The sequence below is a fragment of the Melozone crissalis genome, unplaced genomic scaffold (assembly GCF_028551555.1).
Source record: "Melozone crissalis strain CALT ecotype California unplaced genomic scaffold, PUWL_Pcris_2 ptg000018l_1, whole genome shotgun sequence".
Lineage (NCBI taxonomy): Eukaryota > Metazoa > Chordata > Aves > Passeriformes > Passerellidae > Melozone > Melozone crissalis.
The window spans coordinates 40,364,619-40,390,184 of NW_026535796.1; the positions used below are offsets into that span (position 1 = coordinate 40,364,619).

The 25,566-nt window shown below is 40.3% G+C and overlaps 2 protein-coding genes across 3 annotated transcripts in view; one reads left to right on the forward strand and one right to left on the reverse strand.

Moving 5' to 3' along the window:
* RPS6KA5 (ribosomal protein S6 kinase A5) overlaps positions 1-6,674 on the reverse strand; it is a 67,183-nt gene extending 60,509 nt beyond the window's left edge. The window contains exon 1 of the mRNA XM_054275214.1: positions 6,126-6,674. Within this exon, the coding sequence (XP_054131189.1) occupies positions 6,126-6,189 (64 nt within the window). The 5' untranslated portion in view covers positions 6,190-6,674. The remainder of the gene's footprint in view (positions 1-6,125) is intronic.
* Positions 6,675-6,822: 148 nt separating this feature from the next.
* The window catches only part of DGLUCY (D-glutamate cyclase), a 48,537-nt gene continuing 29,793 nt past the window's right edge, over positions 6,823-25,566 (forward strand). The window contains exons 1-2 of one of the 2 annotated variants that reach the window (XM_054275966.1): positions 6,823-6,909; positions 23,173-23,246. The gene's annotated coding sequence lies outside the window, so the exon portion shown is untranslated. The remainder of the gene's footprint in view (positions 6,910-23,172; positions 23,247-25,566) is intronic. The other variant, XM_054275967.1, reaches the window with a different exon arrangement.

Below are 25,566 nucleotides of genomic sequence, written 5' to 3' on the forward strand. Positions count from 1 at the left end.
CTGATCCCATTCTAGAAGGCTTAGAAGCCAAACTTGACAAAGACCTCTGAAGTACCAGCTAATATAGTATACACACATGTGTGTATTTACATGTATGTATAACAGCATACATGTACACTGCATGGAATACAGTATGTGGAAATTCAGAAGCATAAAAAATACAGTGGAAAACACAATAAGAAACAGTCACTACCATCATGAAAACAGAACATAGAAGACTGTCCCACCAAAGATACTACTTGCATATTTAAAGCTGAAATAAATATAAAAGTCCAGGCATCTGAGATTAATGACACAAACTCGGTAGTCTGGACAGGAAACTGCTCCATGTTAAGATCCATTTGCATTCAGCAGCAGCCCTTTTTCTCTTACAGAGCTGACTTCATGAGTTTTATCATTACTGTGAGCTGAATCACTATGAGGTCACCAAGATTGAACCCTGAGGCACCTCCATGGTCAGCTAGAAACTTAATGTGTAGCAACACTCTACGTCACATAATTGCAAAAAAAAAAAAGTAATTATACAAGATGCTAATGAATAAAATTGCTACAGATAATCTAATGCTGAAGAGAGTTGAAACAATCAGATATCTAAAGATTTTGCATATCCTCTCAAATAAAAAATTATATCTAAGTACAAGACATGAATCAACTTCAGTTTTCCCTATCATTAGTAATGAATTAAATAATTTATAGAAATTATCAACAAAAAAAGAGCAACTGATAACTTACATGTTGATGGAAGGTATTTACATATTTGGTTACGCAGACCTTAACAAGAAAACTTAAGAATTATCCTCTCCCAGGTAAAGCTTTTATAACCATCTACCCAAGACAGCATAAAATATTTACAGCTGTCCAGGAAAATGAGAAGTGGAAACAGCCACAATAGATCCCAAAACAAAACAAACCCAAATAAACTGACAGCATGTAACGTGAGTCTTTCACAAACCAGTCTGCCTATCTACAGGCTGAGTCAGAAGCAAAGAAATCTCAGCAGAACTTGCACCTCGTCGTTGGGATTCTGTAGGGGGGAGGAGACAGAGAGCATGTTTACCATAAGACACCAAATTATGTAATGATGGGGCTACAACAGAAATATTTACATGAAAAAGATATTGGAGAAACATCCTCAGATACCCAAGCCTTGTCATATGGTTAAGGAATTTCAGCAAGTGTTCTTTCAACTGCCTTCTGAATAAAATCCTAAGATGTATTAACATGGCACGTAAGACTCCTGACTGTTTTGTGGAATCAAGCATGAGCTTTTAAACCATCACATTTAGAATACATTGGATCAGAGCTAATAAACAGGCTGACAATGAAGACTGCACCTATTAGTCCTCATTTACATTACACATTTTACAGAACATCACTGAAACAATGACAGCAAAATGATCAGTTGTGCCAGACCCTTGGACAGATCATTTTAGCCAGGTTTGTTGGATTCCAAAGCCCGGTGGGAGAAAAGCAAGCAAACAAAAAAATCCCACTCAACAAAAAGAAACAAAAAGCCACAAACACAACCCAGGAAAGATCAATAGCTGTCCTTCCTCATAATCAAGGCTATCAGAAGATAAATAACAATAAATTCCTAGACTACAATGAATTTTTAGAAAATATTGATTGCGTAAAGAGTAAAATCCAGAAATTGAAGTGGTATTAAAGATGATTAATAAACTTAAAACACTCTTTGTTGTTCCCACAATTCAAGAAAACATATATTTTAGTGCTCAAAAGAGAAAAGTAGAAGCAAAAGCTATCCAAGCTTTGAAATAGCTAACTATTAGTACCTACTGATCCCTAAACAATATACAAAATTGTTATTATTTACATATTTTATACTATTATTTTATTATATATAATATATTGTTTAGTATGTAATAAGATATTACATCTGTATGTTGTAAGTAAGTAAAAACAAAAAAAATCTGTCTTACAGAAAATTTTATTTTAAAAGTATATTTTAAGTCTCATAAAGTTTCCTTTTAAAAAAAGAAAAAATAAAGTACTGTACAGGTGTCAGATGTACCTCCACAGTGAAGACTGAATTCACTATTCAGTGCATGATCCATCATGTTTTTTAGTCATAGGAATTTTCACAATTCCCTAGAATGTAACATGAACCTTCTAGTTTACAAATAAATCCATTCCAATGGAAGATCCCATTTTGGAAGGTATAACCAAAAATTTGCAATATTAAACACTATAGATAATCCACGTATTTATTTTCTGAAGCTTTTTACAGTTTCATACTGCATTATAAGTTTGACTCAAGGGGAAGTTCCAAATTCTTGTGCCTTTGGAGTTCTGCAGGCTGTTGCTACATGAACTTCTGGGCCCTACGTGCCTTTTCTCATGCATGCCTGGCAAACCGCAAACTAGAGCAAGTTCTTTAGCCTAAAGATTGTGATAACATTAAAACAAATCCAGCATTCTCTTCAAAAGTCTTGCTAAAAGGAAAAGAACAAGACTTAGCTATTGTAAAGCAAAACAATGCATTCAGACCCCACTGCCCATATGTTCACAGAATGTCTCAAGCTCCCTTCACGATCCCACTTTTGGGAATCTCTGCCTCTCCCTGGGCAAAGCAGGGAGTTCACAAGCATGGGCAACCTCCTGCCAGTCACTCACACACACTTAAGGTATAGGATCCTTTGATCCTTTTTTCCAGAAACAAGAGGAGGTGGGGAAGAAATCTCACTCTTAACTGTTCTGTTTCCTTTTTATCTTCTGATATCACAAGCCTTTTCTTCCCTTTCCATATCCTTCTCTATCATGTACAATGTTTCCTCTGATAGGCTTTATGTTTGCCATTGCTCCTTTCTGAAGCATTACCAAGCAACAGAAATGTTACGATGTAACAATGTTTTTTTTTTAGTGCAAACAATATGTATTTTCTAAGGTCTGCAAAAAGATAAAAAGTTGCCTTAACTCTAAAAGTTAGCCCTCAAAAAATAAAACCTTTCCCTTTACAAGATTCCAGAAATAAATGCTAAAGAAAACATCATTTTCTTATTATTTTCACTGGAGAGATTCAGTGACAATCAGAGAGAGTCACCACTTCCTACTATTTCAACTTTGGCATATTTTTGCTTCTACTTCCTGAAAAGAGATTCCACTTTCCCCAAAGACGCATCTTCCTTCCCAAAGTGAGACAAGTAAGACAGTGACTATTCTGAAGTGGCTGAATTATGAGCCTTCTATTAAGAACAAAAATGGTTGGGTGTTAGGAAAATAAAAAACTTCACAAATACAATTAGAAGAATATCATTATTAAATTATATGTGTCCTAAAAGTCACTGCTCTGTCCTATCTGCAAAACATCATATATATACACACAGAGCAGTGCCCAGTATTTGTAACAGAGCACATCACATGCTATCACACAGAGGCACTCAAGTGTTCCTTCCCTATCACAGACCCAATCTACATGCCTATCAAGTGATGTTTTTCCAGCAATTACTATTTGGTCATACAACAGAGGAATTTCAGGGCTCTAAGTCTATGAGATAAAAAGCTAAAATTAAACCTGACCCTACATATCAAAGCCACCACTGTAATTTCAAAGTTGAAGAGAAGTCAAGCTGTGGTATGATAGGGTTAACAATCAGCTGGTCTACGCAGAAACAGCACTGCATATGCCCTAACTTAAGGCATTTTCATATGCCTCCATACTTGCTTGGAGCTAACAACAATCATCTTTTTCATTCTTTAAGATCCTCATTTTATCTTAAATTCAAATTCTAAAGTATGTTCACTTACTCACTTGACCATAATAAAAGCCTGTCCCTAACTCATTTAACACTTTTAAAGCAATCTCAAGACCATGTAATTGCAAATGTAAAGTGTAACTGTGGGTTTACCTGCATTCAGCTGATTTGAATTAGTCAGCTTGTTACCGTGGGGTTCAAGTAACTGCTTCCAAAATATGAACAGATACTCCCTTCTCAAAGAAGCCACTATTTCTGCAACAATAGTAAATTCTTTCAAAGCACTCTGGAGACTAACCTCTTTTTCATCTGCCAACTGACAGCTACTTTCAATCTGTAATTCTAAATTATTAAATTACTCATGGAGCTAGCAGCATCAAAGAAAGAACACAGAGCTGAGGGAAACGCTGGAATCTAAACAAATTGCACAATAAAGGATATTCATTATATAGAATATATTTAGGAACAACAAAGATCCGCTTGCTCCAAATTCTAGTTTTTGCCTGTCCTCTCACTCTTTTTCCCAAAATGAAGCAAAATTAAATAATCATCCTGCATGTGCTTTAAAGATGTGGTGGGCTGACCCTAGTCAGCAGCTAAGCATCCACACAAGCAGACCCAGTACGAAAAAACCTTTGAACATCCAAAGTATCCTATACCTTTATGTATTTCTGTATCAACAGAAGCTGACCACAACTTTTCTCCTCAAATTATTGTATCTCTGTGCACTGTACAGAGAAGTCCCGAGCCAGTATCTCCATACGTCTTGCATAGCAATGACACTATTGACACCTTCGGGAGTAGGAGTCTCCCAGGAGTACATGACAGAGCAGCTCCCTCCTCCACCCTGGTGCTCCAGAAATAGACAAGTCATTGCTAGAAAGCATTTTTCAGAAAGCAGAGTATTCTAAACTGAATATGGAGACGAGAACAAGGAGGGGAGTAGCAACTTATTCCTACTAAATTGAATTTCAGAAGCTTAGAAGACAAACAAGGTTGAGAATTTTTAAAATAAAAATGAGAGTTGGTACTTCATACAGCTATATATGTGATCTGGATTAAAATCGAAGTGGCTTATTATGCTACATTGTTTATTCCTCAAACTATCTTTAAATAACAACCCCTCAGGGATACGTGTTCTCAACCTTTATAAAAGTAATATAGTAAAAAGAGACATAGTTATGCAAATATATTGAATAAATGCATCCCATTTCCTTTCCCCTTACCTTTTCCACACTTAAACGTAGCAACACCTATCGAGACAACTATGTTTTCCAGCAGCTCCTCCTTGAAAGAGGGAAACTACAGTCCCTTCGATTTCTGTAGCTATCAAGAGACCGCCTTTTTCTTTTTTTTTTCCTTCCCTCCTCCTCCTCACCCCGCCAAGCAGCGGTGATAGCCGTGCTCCCCTGGGGCAGCTCCCCGACCCCAGGGCCGAGGGACAGCACGGCACCGAGGGGACTCAGCACCAGCACCTGCCTTTGCATCGGCCCTCGAGAATGTCCAATACATTAACCCGGCGAGCAGCCCTGCCAAACTTTTGCAGTGAACGGCATCATGTGCTCACTCTCACTTCAGCATGGAGAAAAAGATGATGACAGAAAAGGAGTGAAGGACACGACTTAACAGCACCTTCATTGTTAATCAATACAGAGAATATACGTTCTGATTGTGTTTTACGCGCTCTTCTAAACTGACGTTAAAATTTAGATTTACTGCAGTGTTCAAGTTGCCTGGAAACTTCTGAGAAGGAGAGAATCCCTACTAAAAAGAAATAAAGCTCTTCCCCAACACAACAACCTACAACGGAGGATTTCTGTTGAATCTTTAAAGGTCATACATATTTCACATGTTGAACTACTTATCCTGAGGGTCGTCAAGTAACTACCGAGCTACAAGAAATCCTTGGACTGAAAACCCAGATAACTCCGTGGTTACGTGCTGGCACATTCCCCTCCCTACAATTCCGGCATTTCACCGAGGTCAGAGAAAAGCTGTCACATAAAACGACTTCATTTAGGACTGGAACAAACCGCCCCCTCAGCATAGCTATAGAAGTCGATCAAACATACACAACCTACACAAAAATAACTCTCTTTATAAGAGAGTGTGGCTACCCTTTATCTCCTTCAAAAGCGTCAAATACCACCAGGAAGTGGGACAGGGAAGCCAGGCATGGAGCAGAAGTCGAAGTGAACTACTTTTCTCAGAAATAAGAGAAGGCCCCCTCCCCGCCCCCATCGTACGCGCTCCTGCCCTTATATTCCAGCTCATCCTCTTTTTCCCCCCTGCCACTGAGATTTCCCCACCGGCCCCACCAACTCCGTTCGCTCCCTGCTCAGCCGTGCCCTCCTTGGCGCGGGCCGCCCGTGCCCCTCCGCCCCCGCGCGACCCCCGGGCCCGCCCGCTCACCGTTCCTCAGCTCGTGCTTCACCGTGAGGAGCGGCAGCTCTGCTTCCCCCGAGGCTCCCTCCATGTCCTCACGGGCGGCTCCCCCGCCCCTGCCGCTCCCGTGAGTGCGAGCGCGGCGGCGGGGGGATGTCACCTGGCCCGAGACGGCTTCTATTTTCCAGGGGCGCTCCGGGGCACAGGAGCCATGCAGGCGCGCTGGGGTCTGCCGCTCTCCCCTCCGCCTTCTTGGAAGACGGGGTGGGAGGTGGGGGCGGAGGTTGGGGCAGAAAACCCCAAACCTACACCGCCCAACAACAAACAGTTATTAAAATCTAGGGAGGCACACGCACGACGGCTTCCCTCCCCAGGCGCTCAGAACCAGCCCATGTCCTTGCGCCTCCCCTCCCCCGGGCTCCGGCCGCCCTCCCCGCCCGACAGCGGGGAGCGGAGCGGAGCGCGGCCGGGATAGGCTGGGCGCCGCGGGGGGAGGAGGTGGGAGCGCCGCGGGGAGCGGCTCCTACTCAGGCGCGCGCGCCCCCTCCCTCCCCGGGCTGGGCGCTCATTGGCCGCGCGCGCCCGGGAGCCCCGGCGGCCGTCGGGCAGAGAACGTTCCCCGCGCGCCGCCCCCGCCCTTCCGCCGAGCGCCGCGCGCCCCCATTGGCTCGGCGGCTGCGCCAACCGCCGGCTCCGCCCCCCGCCCTCCCCCCGGCCCCTCTACTCCCCGATCTTGTTTGTAAACATTCCCGCCCGCCTCTCCCGCTGACCCCCGACCCCCGCGGGAGGGCGGGCGCTGGGCTGCCGAGAGGTAAGGGACGGGGCTGATTGACCACTGGAGCTGGCAATCACCTGAGGGAGGGGCCATGGCGCCCTTCCTCGCCTTACGGGCGGCTTCCATCGTACTCGAAGGGGGAGCGGCCGTGGGCTGACCCACTCGCAACGGAGGCCGGGGGGGAGCCGGGCTCCAGCCTAGCGCGGGGATGCGGAAGCGGGATGGGAAGCGGGGTATCCTCGCGGGGGGATGCGGCGGGGCAGGGAGCAGCGAGGCACGGCCGGGGACGGGGGGATTCCCGCAGAGCCCCGGCCGCCCGCCCGTTGAGTCCCTGCCGTCCCGCACGGGAGGCGCGGGCGGTGGGTGCGGACTCGCGGCGGCGGCTGCGGCACGCACACCGACAGGCCCGCCTGCAGCCCGCGGCCGTGCGCTCCGGTCACCGGGCTCAGGGGCCCACAACACGGGGGCGCGGGTGGCGCGGGCCCCGGTGCACCAGGGGTCCCGCCTGGTGCCGCCTTCCCCTCGGCCGGGGCCTGGAGCGGGCGGAGAGCGTAGTGGCCGCTTGGGAGGTGGAAGAGGCCGCCTGTACTGAAGTGAAAGCAGCCTCGGTGATCGCTGGAAGGGCGCACGGCCGGCAGGGTTCTCGCAGCTCAGGAGGTGCCTGGCAAGGGCTTGCTGGTCGCAAGATAGGAGTGGGCGAGCTTGCTGGGGCCGTACATCCATGTGCCCGGTTCACCTTGCCTTGCCTGGGCCGCGTTCATCTGGTCCCTTCAGCTGCCAGGGAGACACTGTCCTCTCAGAGGCATTGATAGTGTTGTTGGGGGAGATACGGTTGAAAACACATCAGACCTGTTCATCTCAGTTAAGCTGCTCAGTCTGTTACATGTCGGAGGCAAGCTGGTGTTTCTAAAGCTGTCCTCATTTCCTTGCAACAGATAACTCAAATGACTTTTCTCTCTATTTCTTATTTACGGTAATTTCTGACTTGTTGCTCTTGAATGCCACTGCTTCTATCCTTACACACAAGTTGCCAATTCACAATGCCATGTCTCAGCAGTAGTGTTCACACAGTCTAATTAAGTCACATCAAAGAGCAATGAAATAAAGTGTCTTATGTTAATCCATTATTCACACTCCAGTATTAAATGTTTGTGTGTTTGTACACATGTATGTAAAAAATGCATGCACATGTATCCGTTTCTACAGTTTCCTGTGGAGAGATTGAGTTTTGCTATTTAAAATCGGTGAGATTTTCTGCTTCGTAATTGTTTATATTCCAGACCTCAGGTTTAGGGTGCCTATGCAGTTGTCATCCCAGAAATTAATAATACTACCTAAGGGTTTCATAGTATTTTTGGTAAAACTTTTGAAGGTGTTTCCCACCAAGCACTGCACCTGTTCTGTTGAGGTATCTCAACCATACACCACAGGATGTATCGTACACACATAACTCCTCCAAAAATGTCCATCCAGTTACTGCCTTTCCACCAGTATTATATCAAGACTATAAAAAAGTCTGAACATGGGAGTTGTTTTCAAACTGGAAAATACTTGATTCCCTAACTTTTGTCACTTGTTTTTAGAAGCATTGCTATTGCAGAGAAAGTAAGTATTATATAAAAACCATAGTATTAAACAATAAAAGGGAAAATGGAAATACTGAACTGATTAAATTATTTATTAATTAACATTATTAAATTAATACGTTTTTGCATCTTTGTAACCGATGGCTCCTGTGTACATCTGGCGGGGACTGTGAGATTTACTTACTCATTACAAGGTGTAACAACCACTTCTGATTATTCCATCTCCCAGATACTAGATTTTAAAGAGCCTCGTGCTATATTTCATCCAGTGGCTCTACTAGCCTACTCTTGGACTAACTGTCCCTGGCAGCCTCAGAGGAGAGAAGCTGAAATCTGACTCCGTTTACCAGTACTCAATGTAAGAGGTGCTGGCATTGAGTCCAGTAGTTGTTAATAGTCTTGGTTTCAGATGTTCATAGCTTGACAGGCTGTATCTGCTTATTTGCCCCAGGCTGAAAATTTCTCTTTTCAGCTAAAACAGCTTTAAAAAATGACGCAATAACCCTAAAATACCAAACCAAGAATACTGATCCATGCTGACAATGCATATAATAAAACACAGTGATTATTGTGTATATTTCAGTTTAAGATGTCACTGGCCTTGCAAAGTACTACTGCATGAACTGAAAGTTCTTTATTACCACTGAAGGATCCCCTGATGTAGTTGAAACATGGTCACTCCAATAAAAAAAAAATTAAGATTTTTTTACATAACAGTTTCTCCAGTGTTAAAATGTTTTTGCAGTGGGATTCTTGTGTCATGTCCAGAAACAGCAAAGCAGCCCTGCTGAATGCTTGGAAAGAATCCCACCTTTTGACAGACAAAAGAGCTATACTTGCACTGAAATCCTAAACCTCCTGTCAGTAGTCCATGAGTGCAAGACTGTGCTCAAGTTTTCCTTTCAGCTGAATTTGGGAGCAGTAGAGGGTTAGACTTGGTTGTGTACTTGACATGAGAGTAGATCTACCTTGAGCAGAATGGTCCAGGCATAGTGGGCTGGTGACATTGCCTCCATCATACAGCAGTATCACGTGGCTTCGTGGGTGGCTTTAAAGGACAGAGTTCTGCCAGCCTTAAGGACAGATTGGAATTACAGATAAGTGGAAATATACAGGCTGCATCCATACCAGAAAATAAAACTGATTAGGACTTGTTCTGTAGGTGTCAGGGAAGTGGCATGACATAGCATGGTGCAGCTAAATTCTTTCCCCTTCAAAAGAGTGGCCTTTTTTTCACTGCCTCCTGCGTACCATTACTGAGCTGTGCTAGCCTCCAGCTTGGATGTACAAAGACATTGCTTGGAAAAAATACTGGCCAGGGACCCAACCATTCCTGGAAGCATGCCAGCAGTCAGAGGTATGGATAGTCAGGTGCCAGCACTGACTGGGCCTCTGTCCTGTTTAAGTCACTGCACTGTCACAGAGTCAGATGAGGGAGGAAATTTGGCTCAAGCCTGCAGCCAAAGCAGCATGAGAAAGTCCAGGAAGAGTGATGGGCTTAGACCAGAGAGAGTACAGACTGGTCTGTAAGAGTTTTTTTTTGTTAGTTTGGAGAAGTAAAACCACCATTGGTGTGTTAACTGTGCTTTTAGAAGTGCAGTTTAACTGACTGAAATTGTTACTTGCATTTAAATACATTTGTGTGTATGTTGCAACACCAAAAAAACCCTACTGTTTGTATGATGTGCGTACAATAAATTACCCTTCTGGTATAAAAGGAAAAATATTTGATATTTAAATACTTAAAAGCTATGGGGCAGTGCAGAGCTACTCATGATCCATATTGTCAATGGTTTTTTGTTTTTAAGCAGCATTTTCATATTCATGTGCACAACCCAACAGGTCAGTCAGCCAACAGTTCAGTGTTTGGGCTGAGCATGTGCTGCAAGTTTGGGAATACGGAGTAACACCATTCTAAAGATAGATGTCCCTCTCTACCCCACAACACAACTGTTCAAAAATATGTGTATTTACTTGTCATTCCTAATTGTGAAAAGAGGGAGGAAAAAAATGCTGTGGGAAATTCCCACATGGAAAGATATTATTGAGCTTCATTAAAGAAAAAGTGTCACAATATTTTATTTTTGGTTCTAAAAGAGGTGGTGTGCCAAGCTGGTTTGAGGGCTGAGGTGAAATGGAAATGCTCAGTGTACAGACGTCTGAGAGGAAATGAGAGAGAAAAACAAGAACATGAGTGCTAGAGCTGCATAATTCCAGGGTGCCGGGGCCTCACAGTTTTGAGGCATTTGATTTACTTTATTTCTGAAGGGGAGCTGCTTATGGAAATTGTAATTTCTATGGAGCTAAAGTTGAAGGTATTTGGTGCTTTCTTATGGTCATTGAATTGTTACAGAAATAGGTGTTATTTTCAAAGGACAAATTTCAGAAGGCTAGATGATACAAAATGTTCCCCTTGATCACTCCATGGAGAACATTTGCACAGCAGAAGAAAAAAACGATCAAATTTTGGAAACCACAAAATGAATTTTGGAAAGGACTCACTGTGAAAGACAAACTTGATATGAAACAACTTTTGTGAGAAATTTTAGTTTAGTATTAGTTCTACTTTTTAGTTTGCATATCTTCTCTGTGATTTTTATCTTTTGTTTAATCTGAACCTTTAATTGAACAGTCTGTGCTTGATAACTGTCAGAAAAGTAGACTGGGTAGGTATATTTGTTGTTAAAAGTATTTTTTATGAAACTGCTCTGGGCAACAGTTTTATCTCTCTAAAACCACTTAATGTTTTTACCATGAAAGGAGAAGTTATGCTAAGCATCCAAGTCTAATAATTCTCTAAACGGAAGTGGTACAACTCTGTCAGGAAGTGGATCATTTCTTGAAAGAGTGCATTTAAGCATTACTGCTTGCTTCTAGGGTCCTGTTTCAGTTAGTATTCATTTCTTCACTGAAAAGTGATTTTTTTTTTTTTTTCAACTACCATTATATTACAGGCAGCACTTTCAAAAGTTTAATTACTAAAAGTCTACCTGGTTATAAAAGAGGGGAAAAAATTGTCATGTCTCTCAGTTTCTGATGAGGAAGAGGAAAATGAATGAATGCTGTCAATAAAGGAAAGAAAGCAGCACTAGCCATTGACACAGAAATAGGAGTTTATTTCACTTTTTGAACTGTTAAAGCTTCTTAAGGTAGGCAAAAATAGAATTTCTGTTTAATAAATATAATTGACTTTTGAATCGTAATCCTTACTCTCAATAGTTTGAATTTTTTTCAGATTTGTTGGAGGAAACACAGTGAACTGTTCTACATAATGTTGTCATTAAACCTCAGTAATACTCCCTGAGTAAACTCTAAGTCCTTTTCAAAAGACCTGCATGTGAATTCTCACTATTTTGAAAATTTACTGTCAACTTTGGAGAAGGTGACTTTAGAAAGGAGAAGTTAATCAAGGTGATCTGAAAGCTAGTGATAATGAAATTAAAACTTATAACTCATCATGAAGACTGTGAGTACATTCTGATAGTTGCAGAACTTATGGTTCTGTTTTCCTACCCCAGACAAGGGAGCATAAATATGAGGAAAAAAGGGTTTAAATGGCAGAACTTACAGCTATGCATTGTAGTTTTTAAAGTGAGCCTGCAGAAAAAGAGTGAAAAGAAGTGCCATATTAAATGAAGGGGGAAGAACAATTTTTGAAAAGCATAAATGAAAAGTAATGAATTAATTTCCACAAGTTTTCTTCTAATGATGTATTTAAAGGTATTGCATCTGTTAAATTACCAATGAGCAAAAAGAAATTAATGAAGTGAACAATTATTACAGAGGCTCCTTTCCCTCTATCTTGAGAAAAGCTGTCTGATTATTGATTTTGAGCCTATTCTTTGAAACTTAAAAAGATAAGATGGCTCCATGAATTGAAATAATGGAAAAGAAAATCTGTAAACAAATGGATAAATTAAGATAATATGTTTCAAACTCAGTTCGTGAATCTCCTGGATTTTGAAAGGAACTTGGAGCTCCTCAGAAAAAATATGAAAACTCCCATTAGTTTCAAGTACTGTATTAGGTGACTGGAAGGCACCTCTTAACATAGAGTATTATAATATTTTATAATACAATATGATTTAATATAATCAGCATTACATTACAACTACAAACACCTTTAAAAGGACCAGGAAAATGTTTTGATGAAAGATTTGAAAGATTACCCTTAGTTTTGAAGAACAAAAAGAAACTAAAATGTGTTAGAAAACCAGTAGATAAATATGTTTCCATTAACATGGCCTAGATATAAAATACTATTGTGAAAAATCAAAAACTATGAGAGTGAATTACAAATTTTCAATACATCCAAAAGATGGGGATTTCTAACTTCACCTGCATAATTGACACTGGCACTGTAAATTGTGTGTCTTGGGACTAGAGCTAACAGGTAACTGGTATTGAAGCAGTTCTATAATTTCATTACTGTTTTTCTTAATTTTTTCATCCCATACTGATTTATTTAGATACAGGATGCAAACTAGGGTATCTCTAGCTCTGCATTGCTGTCTCCAATGCTGGCCAGGAGCAGCTGCATAGTGTCATGAGAGTCTGTGGTTTAACAATGCAGTTCCTAAATAAAGACATCCATTTGCTTGCTTTGACTTTGCCATTTGCTAATTTCATCTGATGATCCATAATGATTTAGTTACAAAAGAGTGTGAAGAATTGTTACCTTTTATTTCTTCCATGATTTTGCTGCATCTGTCCCTATTGCCTATTTCATAGGCAAGCCCAGAATATGAAGCAGTAACTTCACCACCTAAAAATATCCAGTACAATATTTACTGTAAATAATCTGCTCTAGAGGTTATGCACCACGCACTTGGAGTTCTTTGAGCTTTCAATAATCCATGCACAGCCTCATTTCTTTCATTTTTCTTAAGTAGAGGACTTCTAGGTGAAACCTAGGTTATTTAAATGTTAGAACACTCCGTTTTATTAATCTTTTTTCTTTTTTAATGTAAAGTATTTGCTGTGACAGTCTTTGAAGAGGATGTCAAACTCCAGTTGGTCAGAAGGCATTTTACCTCTTTTTGTAAATTCCTTGGGATTTGCATTTTCTCTGAAGTGTTAAAGACTTCTATGCAAATAAGTGCCCCATTAAGCAATTTTTCTTTGGCTGTCATTTATTGAGCCTGGCTAAGAGTGAGGTTTGGCATCCTCCCTCTTACAACATGTCACATTCAAGCTTACTTTTCTGTTGTGACTGCTTCTTAATGTATTGATGGGAAGCATGACAGCAATGCAGATTATTGACATTGTAAATAACTCCATTAACTCTGAGGTATTTCAACCCTCTCACTCCCGAGCATTTTTGAGCTTTTATAAAGACTTATACTAGTAACACATCTCTCTCCATTTTTAAAAGAATGCATTCTATTCAACCAGATTTTATTCCAGACCAAACACTGATTACAGAAACTGTTGTCAATTATTTGCTTCCCATTCAACTCAGTGTTGCCTTCCTGGAACTCTAGTGAGATGCATCTTCAAACTGGAAGTCAGATGAGGCAAATGCCACAGATTCTTAGAATTACTTGTAATACGCAGAGAAGTTAGTGTATAAATTTGATTAAATCACTTCTCTCAGTCACTGCCTTGCTTTAACCCCAGCCAAGCCCAACCACCCGCTCACTCACTGTTCCACCAGCACATTCAGGGAGAGAATTGGAAAGGTAAAAGCTGGAAAACTCATAGGTTGAGATCAAGACAGTGTAATAGAGAAAGCAGAAGCCACAAATATGAGCAAAGCAAAATAAGGAATTAATTCACTGCCTCCTATGGGCAAGCAGGTGTTCAGCCATCTCCACCAGAGCAGACCCCCATCACAAGTAATGGTGCCTTGGGAAGATGAAATCTGTCATTCCAAATGCGTCCTGCCTTCCTCTTTCTTTCACCCACTTTATATACTGGACATGATGCCATAAGGTCTGGAATGTCCCTTTGGTCAGTTTGGGTCATTTGTCCCTGGCTGTGTCTGTCCCCAGCCTCCCATGCACTTCTAATTTCCTTGCCAGCATGGCAGTAGGAAGAGTGAAAAAGGCCTTTGCTTTATGCAAGCCCTACTCAGCAATAACAAAAACATCTCTGTTGCCATCACTGTGTTCAGTCAAATCCAGAACACAGCCCCATACCAGCCACTGTGAAGAAAATTACCCCAGCCAAAACCAGTTGTAAGGCCCCAAACAACTCACTTGATGAGACTTTTAACAGGGCTTACAGTTGTTCATGCAATTTGAATTAGATTCATGGGAGAAATATTGACAAGATATTCTCAAGAGCTCAACAAAGAATACTTTACTGGCAACTCTAGAAAATCAAATAACTTTGACAAAAAGTTTGTAGCAGCATTCAGTCAACATAAACCACTTGTCAAAGTATTAGTTTCACCCATTCAATTTAGCAAACTCAAAGCCCATTCAATTTTAAGTTGCTCTGAATTCTAACATGAAGGAATCAGAAGAAAGAGAGAAATGATACTGAAAAGAACAAATATAGCTACCAACTCCTGAGTTCCAGCAGCATTCAAGCAATAGAAATTCCAAGAGGAGGAAGGTCAAGAAATTCTTGTCTTATGTTTGGCCTTAAATACCCCTTGGCCTTCCTGGGCCCTTTCCCCAGGTGGGACTTTGGTCATTTGGCCACTCAGGAGCTGGGCTGGGAGCTCCAGGGGCAGGTGTGGAGCATTGCCTCTGATGTGTCGGGGATCAGTGGCTGCTGCAGGGCTGGGATAAAGGCCTGGGGGGGTGTATGGGGTAGGGCACTGCCTCAGCAGGGAAAGGCCTGGTCTGCCTCTTACACACACGCACACACGCACACACGCACACACGCACACACACACACACACACACACACACACACACACACACACATACACACATACACATGAAAGGTTTCGAGCCAGCAGTGCTTCCAGTCTCTCACCAGCACAGAAACATGTATCTATAATGTGGTGTGGCCTTATAATAATATCTCCCCACCCAAGAATTTGGCTTTGGCAGTTGTGAGATGCTTGCCATTATTTTCCTGCTTCTTTAGATAACAAGTTGATTAAACTGTTCCACTGTGTGACAGTATTTTTCTTTAGAAAACTGTGGTTAGTGGAGGTACTGGTTTGGTTTATGCATAAGATAAAATAATTACTTTTGGATAACGAGTACCAAAACAACAGAACTATAAATCATTTGAGTTTGGACAGGAACCCACTGCAGTGCCTGAACTATGCTTTGATGGATATTTAAGGAGGAGATGGAGAGGATTTCTGAGGAAATCATCAGAGCCTCACTGCTTTGACAAACAGCAAGTGTTAATCCCTTATTTAATCTTGTGTCTCAAGGCAGACCATACTCGTGTTTTCTTTAGCCTTTTATGTACCCTTTTTGACTTCAGATATGCCATGTAAAAGTAATCATGCCTCCTCTAAGACAGCAGTTGCCTAATCTTTCCAGTGCCTCTCTTTGTCTGCAGAGGTAAATGCCTTCACACCACCCACACACCCCAGGAGAGCAGCCTTCCCCCCACTCCCTGCCTCTGCGACATCCATTTGCCTTTAATTGCATACTTAAGGATGCTGTTGTCACAGCTGAATGTGACGTTAAGTGTCTCTCACATCATCACTTGTCTCTTCCTATTGCTGCTTTTACCCCTCTATGTTGAAGCTTCACAGTGCATCCTCTTAGATAGTTGAAGCTTTGGGCTACAATTTAATCTCTTTTGGCCTTATGGATTTGGTTGTTCTGTTTGGTTTTGTAAACTTTATTCCTGTTGGAATTCTAAAATGTGACTAATATAGAAGTCATTTACTCTTATTACACCACAGCCTTTTCTAGAATAACCATAAAACCAAAACATTTAAAGAAAGTCTGCCTATCCATTTTAATAATACCATACCTTGTTTGTAGAATAATCTACACTAATTCTCATCTGTTTACTGTGGAGAAACTTGTCCCTTGTCTTTCCTGATTATTTGCTTGTCTTACATCTACCTATTAACTCAACATATTCATGCAATAAAATATTCCAGCCATCAAATTACCCCCAATATTCATAAGTTGTTTCAAAGAAGCCACAAATGTATTCTGATTTATTACAAAAAGATCTAACAAATTTATTCTAAATGTTATTTTATAGATGGTATTGAGGCTATTTTCAGCAAAAGTTTCAATCTCTAATTGAAAATATACAGCTTTACCAACAGGACAAGTGTTCAGTGCAGGTGAGAGATTACATCACCATGCAATAATACTGAAGAGCCCTTACTATAGCTGGGGAAGATACAGACTTCATGCTCAGCAAGATGCAGACTCGCAATAAACAGCTGCCCCCCAAAATTTCTTATTAATGTGCTATGATGAAAGCCTTTAGGAGACAACTGTAAACTGGGAAAATTACTTTTTCACTGAAGCTGTTAATACTATAAAGGTCAAAAATTGGTTGTCCATCAGAAGTATGTGTCTATCAGATACAAAATCAGCCATCTATAAGTGTGATATCTTCTCTATTCCTGTTTATTTTTAAGAAAGGCATTTGAGATAGTTGACTTCTGCAGAGCTCTTGAACACAAGGTCACTGAAGTTAGATGCATTTCTGTTAATATTCTTAGCTATTTTTAATTTACATAGTTTATATCCTAAACAATGCCCACTTAATGCACTTTATTTCACATATTTTAGTTTGTACACTTAGTAACTGTGGAAAAGTCATATACTGATCATTCTATTCTTTGAATTATAGGTTACACATTTTGGACTTTTATTCTGTTAAATTATTCAGTCTTGAAATAAGTGTTTAATTTGGAACAGTTTGCTTTATGTAATCAACCATGGAATTAATATATATATATTCATATATAATGCATCTATAGTTTTTATAAATATATATATATATACACACTTTTTTTTGCCTAGATTTTGAAACCAAGTGGAAATCGCAATATTTTCCTCCTTCAAAAGGAGTGGAAAATATTGTGTAATATTATCTGGATCTACTCAGAATGCTTGCTTTTTAAACTTTCCACTAAATGGGGGAGGAGTGGGCAGAGAACCATATTTGTTGTTTGATGCAAAGGACACTGATTTGTTTATTTTTATATATGGTTTCAAATTCTTTTATGTGCCTTCTGGTAAACTTCTGGTATCTCTGATGTCTAGCAAGAAAGTCTCACTTCATTCCAGTCTTATAATTGAATGCGTTGATGAGCTTGCATTACTTCTGACAATTTTCCCATGGACACAATGATTGTATCTCATATATCTGCAGTTTGAAGTGCTTAACAGATTCAAAATCAGCCTTGTATAGCAAGCTTTCTATGTCAAACTCAGCTAATTTATAAAGACAAGTATTATGAGAATAGGAAAGAAATTTCCATTAGGGAAATCTGTCAGTATAGAATGGAGTTTGAAAGTCATTAGGTACCATCATCTCTTCAAATGTTTTAGTTGTAGTAACTATTTTTTTTTAATACCAGTCTCCTAGTGCTTCATCAGTGTGACTGGAAATCACAGCAGTTTCTAGTAACTGATGCCTGTTCATCTTCCTTTTGACTGATTAAAATCTTCTCATTTCAATCTGTAATGAGAAACACCTTGGTCCTGTATTCAAATCAGGAATAAAATTCAAATCAGTTCTTCTATCTTTGCATATTATTAAAAATACTTACTGGTAGTTAGGATACAGCAATATATGACAAAATACACCTTGCTCTATATGATTTTGGTTTGGTTATATTTCCAAGTAGCTGAACAGCTATCCATTCTGTAGGTTTATTTTTTTCTCTCCAGAAATTATGTTCCTATATATACTCCATCTTCAAAATTCCAGGTGGTCCCAAAAATGTGTCTTTATACTAACAATATTAAAAGAGAAGCTACTTAAATAGGTCTAGGTTTGAACCAAACTCATTGCTCCCTTCCCCCACAATCAAAATCACACACATTTGACTAATCTTTTGGAGACAAACCCCACAGCTTTTTAGAGTTGTTTTTCAAATGTGAATGCTTTATTTTAATTGCACATTTAGACTTAGAGCACATTAATGCAAGCTGCGGAGTGCTTTTAATTTGTCTTGTCTTTTGCCACTGCATATACTGTGTAGTCTGACCCTTCTTTGGGAGGAGATACTGCTGAAAATTGCTGGAAGACTCATGTAAGATGCTTGTCTCAAGAGGAAATATATTTATGGAATAAGGATCAAAAGAATGTCTGTGTTTGTAGATTGCATTCTAATACAAAGACAGTTTTGTTACTTTTAAATATATTGGCTTTGAAAAGGGAATCCTAATGAAACAGTCCATGCATAATTTTTAGGAGTTGCATCTAGTTTTCCAAGTAAAGTAATTTAGAAGGTAGCTGGTGAAATCCATATGAAATGCTGCAAGCTGCAGTTGTATGGGATAAAGTCCACTTGGATATTAGATTTTACATTAACTTCTATAAACAATGAAATGTCGCTTAGCTCCAAAGTTTCTGAACCAGAGGTCATGAAATGCTGGAAGGATAAACCAGTTAGGTTTTGTGAATGTTTTCTCTGCTTTTGAGCTCTTCTTTAGGCTGTGCATTATTGATCTCTATCAAAGTCATGATACTGGGCTAGATGTAGCTGTAATTCTATCTTCTGAAGAATATTGTTTTAATAATATTTTGAATTATTTGGACTTTATGTATATATTAACTGTACCATGAAACTATTCAGTCTCTATGATGTAATGTCAATTGAAAATCCATTTCAGAGGAGAAGGAAAATTCAGCCAGATCAAGAACTAATGCTCAAACAAGCAAGAGTCTTTTCTCATTTGAAAATAAAATAAACCAAAACTTAGCACACTCCCCATACTTAGGATTTATAATAAGATATGTAAAAAAAGGTCCAAGAACAAAAATGGCCTCTTTAAAATAGCCTCCTAAATAGGAATATCAGAGAATGGTTTGGGTTGGAAGGGACCTGGAAAATCATCTAGTTCCAATCTCTCTTCCATGGGGAGGGAAGGGACACCTTCCACCAGACCAAGGGGCTTTCTCAAATCCCCTTTCAAACTGGCCTTGAGCACTTCCAGAGATGGGCTGCCTGGGTCAGTGCTTCACCACCCTCTCAGGAAAGAATTTCTTCTCAATATCTAACCTAACCCTACCCTCTTTCAGTTTAAAGATACAACCCTTTGTCCTATCAAATTCCAAACTGGGATATGGAATTTTAAGGTATGTTATTACAATTCCCTATCTGGCATGTGTACAGAAACCAGGAAAAAGGATCAATGGTTGCTAAGCAGACAAAAACAGAGCTGAACATTATTTCTGAACTGTATGGTTCATCGGTACTAGTTATAACTTATATCAAGGTTCTTATATTAAGGTTGTTGGCTTGTTTCATGTACATGTTTATAAAAAGCAAGTGTATTGCTTATATACTTTTCTGTCTTTATGCTTACTTTTCTGTCATGTCTTTCTCTATGTAGCTCTGCATATAGGATATGGCTTGTATGCAAACATGTATGCAGCTGAAGTACAATACAGCAAATGTTTAAGCACTTCATCTGTCCATGAGCTCAGTGGGACTAATTATCTGCTTATCTCTTTTACTTATATTCATAGAAGTACTAGAAGTTTGAGTCCTTAAACTGTAAGCTCTGTGGTAAGGTTTTAGGCATATTTACATCTACTATATCTGGGAACAAAACTCTAAAAAAAATAATACTAGTAAAAGCTTAAACTTTTGTGCTGTTTCTATACAAAATATAGGCTCAATTTTTGAATTAGAGCACACCAAGATACCAATCACTATAGCTTATTTATATCTTTAAAATATAAATTGAGGTGATAGAAGTGTAAAACATTTTCAGCCCTTACCTTCATATTCTTTGGTAATGAAAATCAAAATTATGTCATCAGCATCCCTTTCAAGCCAGCTAACTGATGCTGCAGCATTATGAGTCATCTCTTTTAACACCAAACTGCTTTTTAAAAAAAAATTTAATGGTGAGAAAAGGTTTGAGGGTGATACAGATCTTACTCTATTCATGGAACATAGGGAAAAGCAGTAAAAGTTCAGGATTAACTCTATGAGCTAGAAATGTAGCTTCATTTTTGAACATCTTAAGCTCTTAGCTGATACTGCTCATGAACAAGTGGTTTGAGATGTTCAGTCTGCCTGCTGTAACTGCACTGGACACAGTGGTGTGTTGTACATAATTGTGTAAGGCAGTGAATAGCTACAGAGTGAGAGCGCTTTGTCACCTGATACCTGATCTAATCTGTCAGCAGGAACTTAGATGTGAAGTTCTTCACGTGGCCTGTGCTGGGACCAACAGCAGAGCACAGCTCCTGAGCTGCTCCCTTGCTGCATTTGTCACTGTAGCTGTCACACTCCCTTGTACTTGCTGCACGCCCATGGTGCTGCTGCCACCAGTGGTGATGCCCCGAGGGTGCCAGGACAGAGTGACTGCATCAGGAACACCCACATGCTGTGGGATCAGGCTGCCCAGGACAGTTCAATAAGAGCCTGTATCCTTTCAGGCCCTTAAAAGTAAGGTAATTGGGAATTTTCTTTTCAGAACACAATGCTTCAGTTTAAGCCCACCTTTCTCCTATGCACTAAGCACTATGGCAGCCTCTAGCTATGGTGCAACATTCTCTGCTTTGCCAAGGGTTGCTGTGGTGGATGAGGACAGTTGCCCAGTGTAATTACATCATATGCTGGTCTTGAATGACTGGTTTGAGTTCAGAAATGGTATGGGGAACTGTTGACACTCTGCAGCACCAACACACCACTTGCAGGAGGTCTCTTCTCATGGTCATCATGGTTGCCACTTGCCTCTGAAATTAATTCATTCCTGGTTGCTGTGGATGACTGGACAATCAGGTCAGTGTAGCTTGGTTGAACTGCCACATCATCCAGGTCTTCCATCAGTCACATTACTGTGCAGCTGAGGTCCTCAAAGGTTCACATGCTGTAAAGTTTCTTATTTTGTATAGGCAGGGGAAGAAGAGTTAGCAATGATGTCAAGATCTTCATTCGAGCCCACCACAAGGAGCTTTGACTGTTCAGGATTATAACTCACTCATTCTACACGTTCTTGTTCACAAGTTTAGGGATGTTGACAATTATCGGTGATTATTTATGGATTCTGTGATGCAGTCTACCAAATAAGTATGTAACATCCGTGGTTTTCAGAGCTTGGGCATCTTCACTAGTGACAAAGCAGCACTCTCTTCTCCAAAAGGACTGTGGTATTGTCAGCCTTAGAGTATATGTCTAATTACTGATAGCACTCCTCGTTGCTACTCCTTCTCATTGTCCTGCTGTACTAAGTGTTGGTCAAACACACCCCGATCTCTTGCAGATAGAGTACAAATGTGTCTGCAGGTGCTTGGCTGCACCAAACAGACCACTGAGGGCAGTTTCCAGATCATCATGACAACTGTAGTCACCACATAATACCACAGTTGTCAGGTATGCATTAATGAAAGCATAGTAATGCAGCCATAATTCGTTCATAACTTGGAATCCTTCAAGTTAGAATGGATGCTGCAGAACAGAGCTGTCCAGGTATCCTTGATGCAAATTAACATTTATTATGGGGGGGCAGTGTGGATGCTTCAAGACAAAATAGCAGTCCAAATGCAGACCATTTGCTATCACATAGTACAGTTGCTAACAGAAATTTACCTGTACATACTCCTGAAAGTTGCAGTGAGGTATTCTTGGAGATCCTGCCACAGATTCATCTGATCATCCATATAGCACTACTTAAGCCTGGAGGTTTGTCAGGGAAATTATGCTCTGTCCTTTTGAGCTGTTCCCAATACTCCTTGGTCTAGGAGTAGAAGGAAGCGATGGAACAAAGAAATTTAATATCTCTTCATCATAGGTATGTGTGGAGATGGAGATATTTGTTCTTGGTAGTTTGGAGAGGTACAATTCACTGGAAGTTCCCCACACACAGCCTGCTGAGACACCCACATCTCAAGGACACTAACTTTGTGTAAACACATGAGCTGGAATAATTTTAGTGACCATCGCTGAGGACAATTGCTTGGTGAGCAGTGGTGGGTGCAGTGACAGCACCTGCTGGCAGACATGTGAACAAAAAAGGAATGGCATAATCCTGGAGGTAGCCTGAAAGACCTGAGAGCAAGAGCATGGCATGTTTTTCGGGAGCATGGTTCTATTTTTATGATGTGTAGGTAGCAGAACACACTTACCTGCTTACCTTCAGATGGAATTCCTTTATAGGAATGAGCACCCCATCAGCCCTGTGACCATGCATGATGTGACTGGGTGTAACCTAGGTGGTGACATATGTTCTTATCAAAACAAGAACCTGTGGCTGCTGCCTTGCCAACAAAGCAGTACAAGTAATTGTACTTTGTCCTATGGACTCCATTTTCTCTCCTTCTGGGTAAGACTGGAAAGAAAAATTTCCCTCGCATTAGGAGTTTTTGTCCAGCCAATGCCCATCACCTTTGCTGTGTGCAGTGTTAGCTGGCCAGTGCTGCCACAGGGGCTTGGGAGAGGCTGGCACTGGTGGTCTGCAGCAAGGTCCCCCTGCATTCTTGCGCTGTCTTGGTGCCAGAAGAGGCCAAGATAGAGAAACAGTATCTGGACCCAGCCCAAAAAATTGTGGAGCAACTCTTAAAATCTGTAGCTCAGCATAGATTGAGAAACAGTATTTAAATACAATCCTCATGCTCTTTTTTTTTTAATTTCTTGAAGTTGAATAAGCGACTCTTGTCATCTTATATGATAACAACCTTCGGTGGATCATTTGCAGCCTCCTCTTGCTACTGGTGAGTGTTCCTGCCAGCAAAGTCCAAGGCATGAATGTAGCAGTTTTAAATCGCGATGAATTTCTTAGTCTCCTCTTAGGTGTATGCTGCATCTTGCCAAAGGTGCATGTAAGTGTGGTGGCTGTTCTAAAACTTGTTGGTTGTATGTATTTGTAAGGTGATGAGGCAGGAAAGTGGGTATTAGGGTATGACTCAAGGGGTTGGAAGGGTGTGTGAAGTCATGAGGGCTCATCCTTTGCAGCATAAAAAAGCCTAAACAGCTGGGATCTTGCATAGGTTGTGCCCATGCAAGGGCAGGGCCCAATGTGAACTATTCTCTAGCCTCTGCCCATATTTCTCCACCTGAGAAACAATTTGGTTTGTTCCAGAGCAGAAGCTGAGTGTAAAGTTATACCAACGCAGTGGTTGCAGCAGCATACGGTGCTGTCTGAAATGGCTGCTTTGAAACTGGTAATTGCTTTCTGTTATTTGTTCTTAACACACTGAGAGAAACTAGATGTTGTGTACCTTTTTTGCAAATAAACAAGATTGCATCAAAGACATATTGATCCTATCAATTTCTTGTCCTGGCATAATCTGCAGGCTCTCAAATATAGGCTGGCTGCTTTAAGCAGCAGACAGAACACTAATGGAAGCTAATTTAAATTTCGATTTGCAGCTCTCATTTAGAGGTGCATAAACTTCAAACACAAATATCCTATATTTCAAATGTAAAGTTAAATAATAATTTGCTGGATGAGCTCCTGTCTGAAAATACACTACACACTCCCCTTTTGGAATGATACACAAAGATCTTCTCTGCTTTGAAATGATTCATAGCAGATGGGGAGAAAAAGGTTCATTAATTGATTCTTCAAATAAAAGATCACAAGTGTAACTGAAAGATCCTGTTGGAAAATCAAATGAACTAAATTTTCAGAGAAGCTTGTGCTTTTCACAGAAGTCTGCTGGCAGAATTTCAAAACAGCTTGATGATTAAACAGCAGGTCATTTAAAGTGTGTTTACGTTAACAATCCTCTGTAACCATGTTCATACTAGGGCAAGGCAAAGTACACAAAGTGTTTGTTAGATTATAATTAGTTTAGATTACTTTCCATTATGTATTGGAAAAGGCAGCCCATGGCCTGGCTCATGTTTCAGGTTACTCTGCTGTAGTAGCTCTGGGTGAGGTATCTGCATGACAATATCTAAAAACCCTGCCCAGCAGTTTTAAGTACTGACCCTTGCACTTTTTTGGCCCATGATCCCGTACATGCCACCACCCATTCTTATTATCAAACTTTCAACTGAAAATAGGACAAAAGTGATATGAGCAATGCAAGGTTATATTTCGTAAGAGTCTTTGGGCTCCTTGCAAGCAAGTCTCTAGATTATGCTGCATCAAACCGTATTCTTACTAGTCTATCAGTGCCACTGGAGAAACAGACCTGTAACTCGTAACACCAGAAACTGGTGTTAACTACTTTGCAGTGTTCAAACCTGTTTATTACCCTTACCACCCATACTTTTTACAGGCTGTGTGTTGTCATGTCTTCCATTTTAAAACCCCAGAAATGCTATTGTTTTACTTCTATTTCATTATTTCACTTGATATGTGTGAAGGCAAAGTAGTCATACTGACACTTCTGAAGAATGTTTTAATCCTTTGTGTTATTACATAATTTCTTGATTCGTTTTTATCTGGTGTAGTTTAGCACAGCAGTATGGACCCACCCACTGCATTTCAAAGTGTAATCTCTCTGACACTTAAATGACATTTTTCCATTTTCTTGGATGATGAATAATTTACAATGTGGGCCTGTAAAGAATCTATGTTCGTATTTAAATATCTGCAAAATTTACAGATTCACTTTTTCAGTTTGAAAGCTCTAAGATAATAGAAAATGTTTCACGTACTGGCCTTCCTTCTTTTTCCGTAAAGAGCTTTTGTTCTGCAGATTGCAAAAACACTTAATAAACTGTAGCTTGGAAGAGATATAACTTTGTAAGGCAGTTGGTGGTTCCACTGTCAGAAATTAAGAATAGAAAAATTAAGAACTAAATAGAAAAATTATGCTTAAGCCAAGCCTGTCTGTAATATTAAAAGGGATATATAGATATAGATGTATATTCACCTATGAGTATAGGTGGGGTCAGAGGAGTCTAAATCTTAAATCTAAGTCTGGGAAGACATTTGTGAATTTATTTATTTATTTATGTGTATTATGAGTTCTGATGTTAGACTATTTTGTCTCACACTAGGAACAGAAAAAGCTCATTTAAGATTAAAAATTGAGATGTTAAGGTAAAACTGAGAGATACATCAACTAAATGAATTAA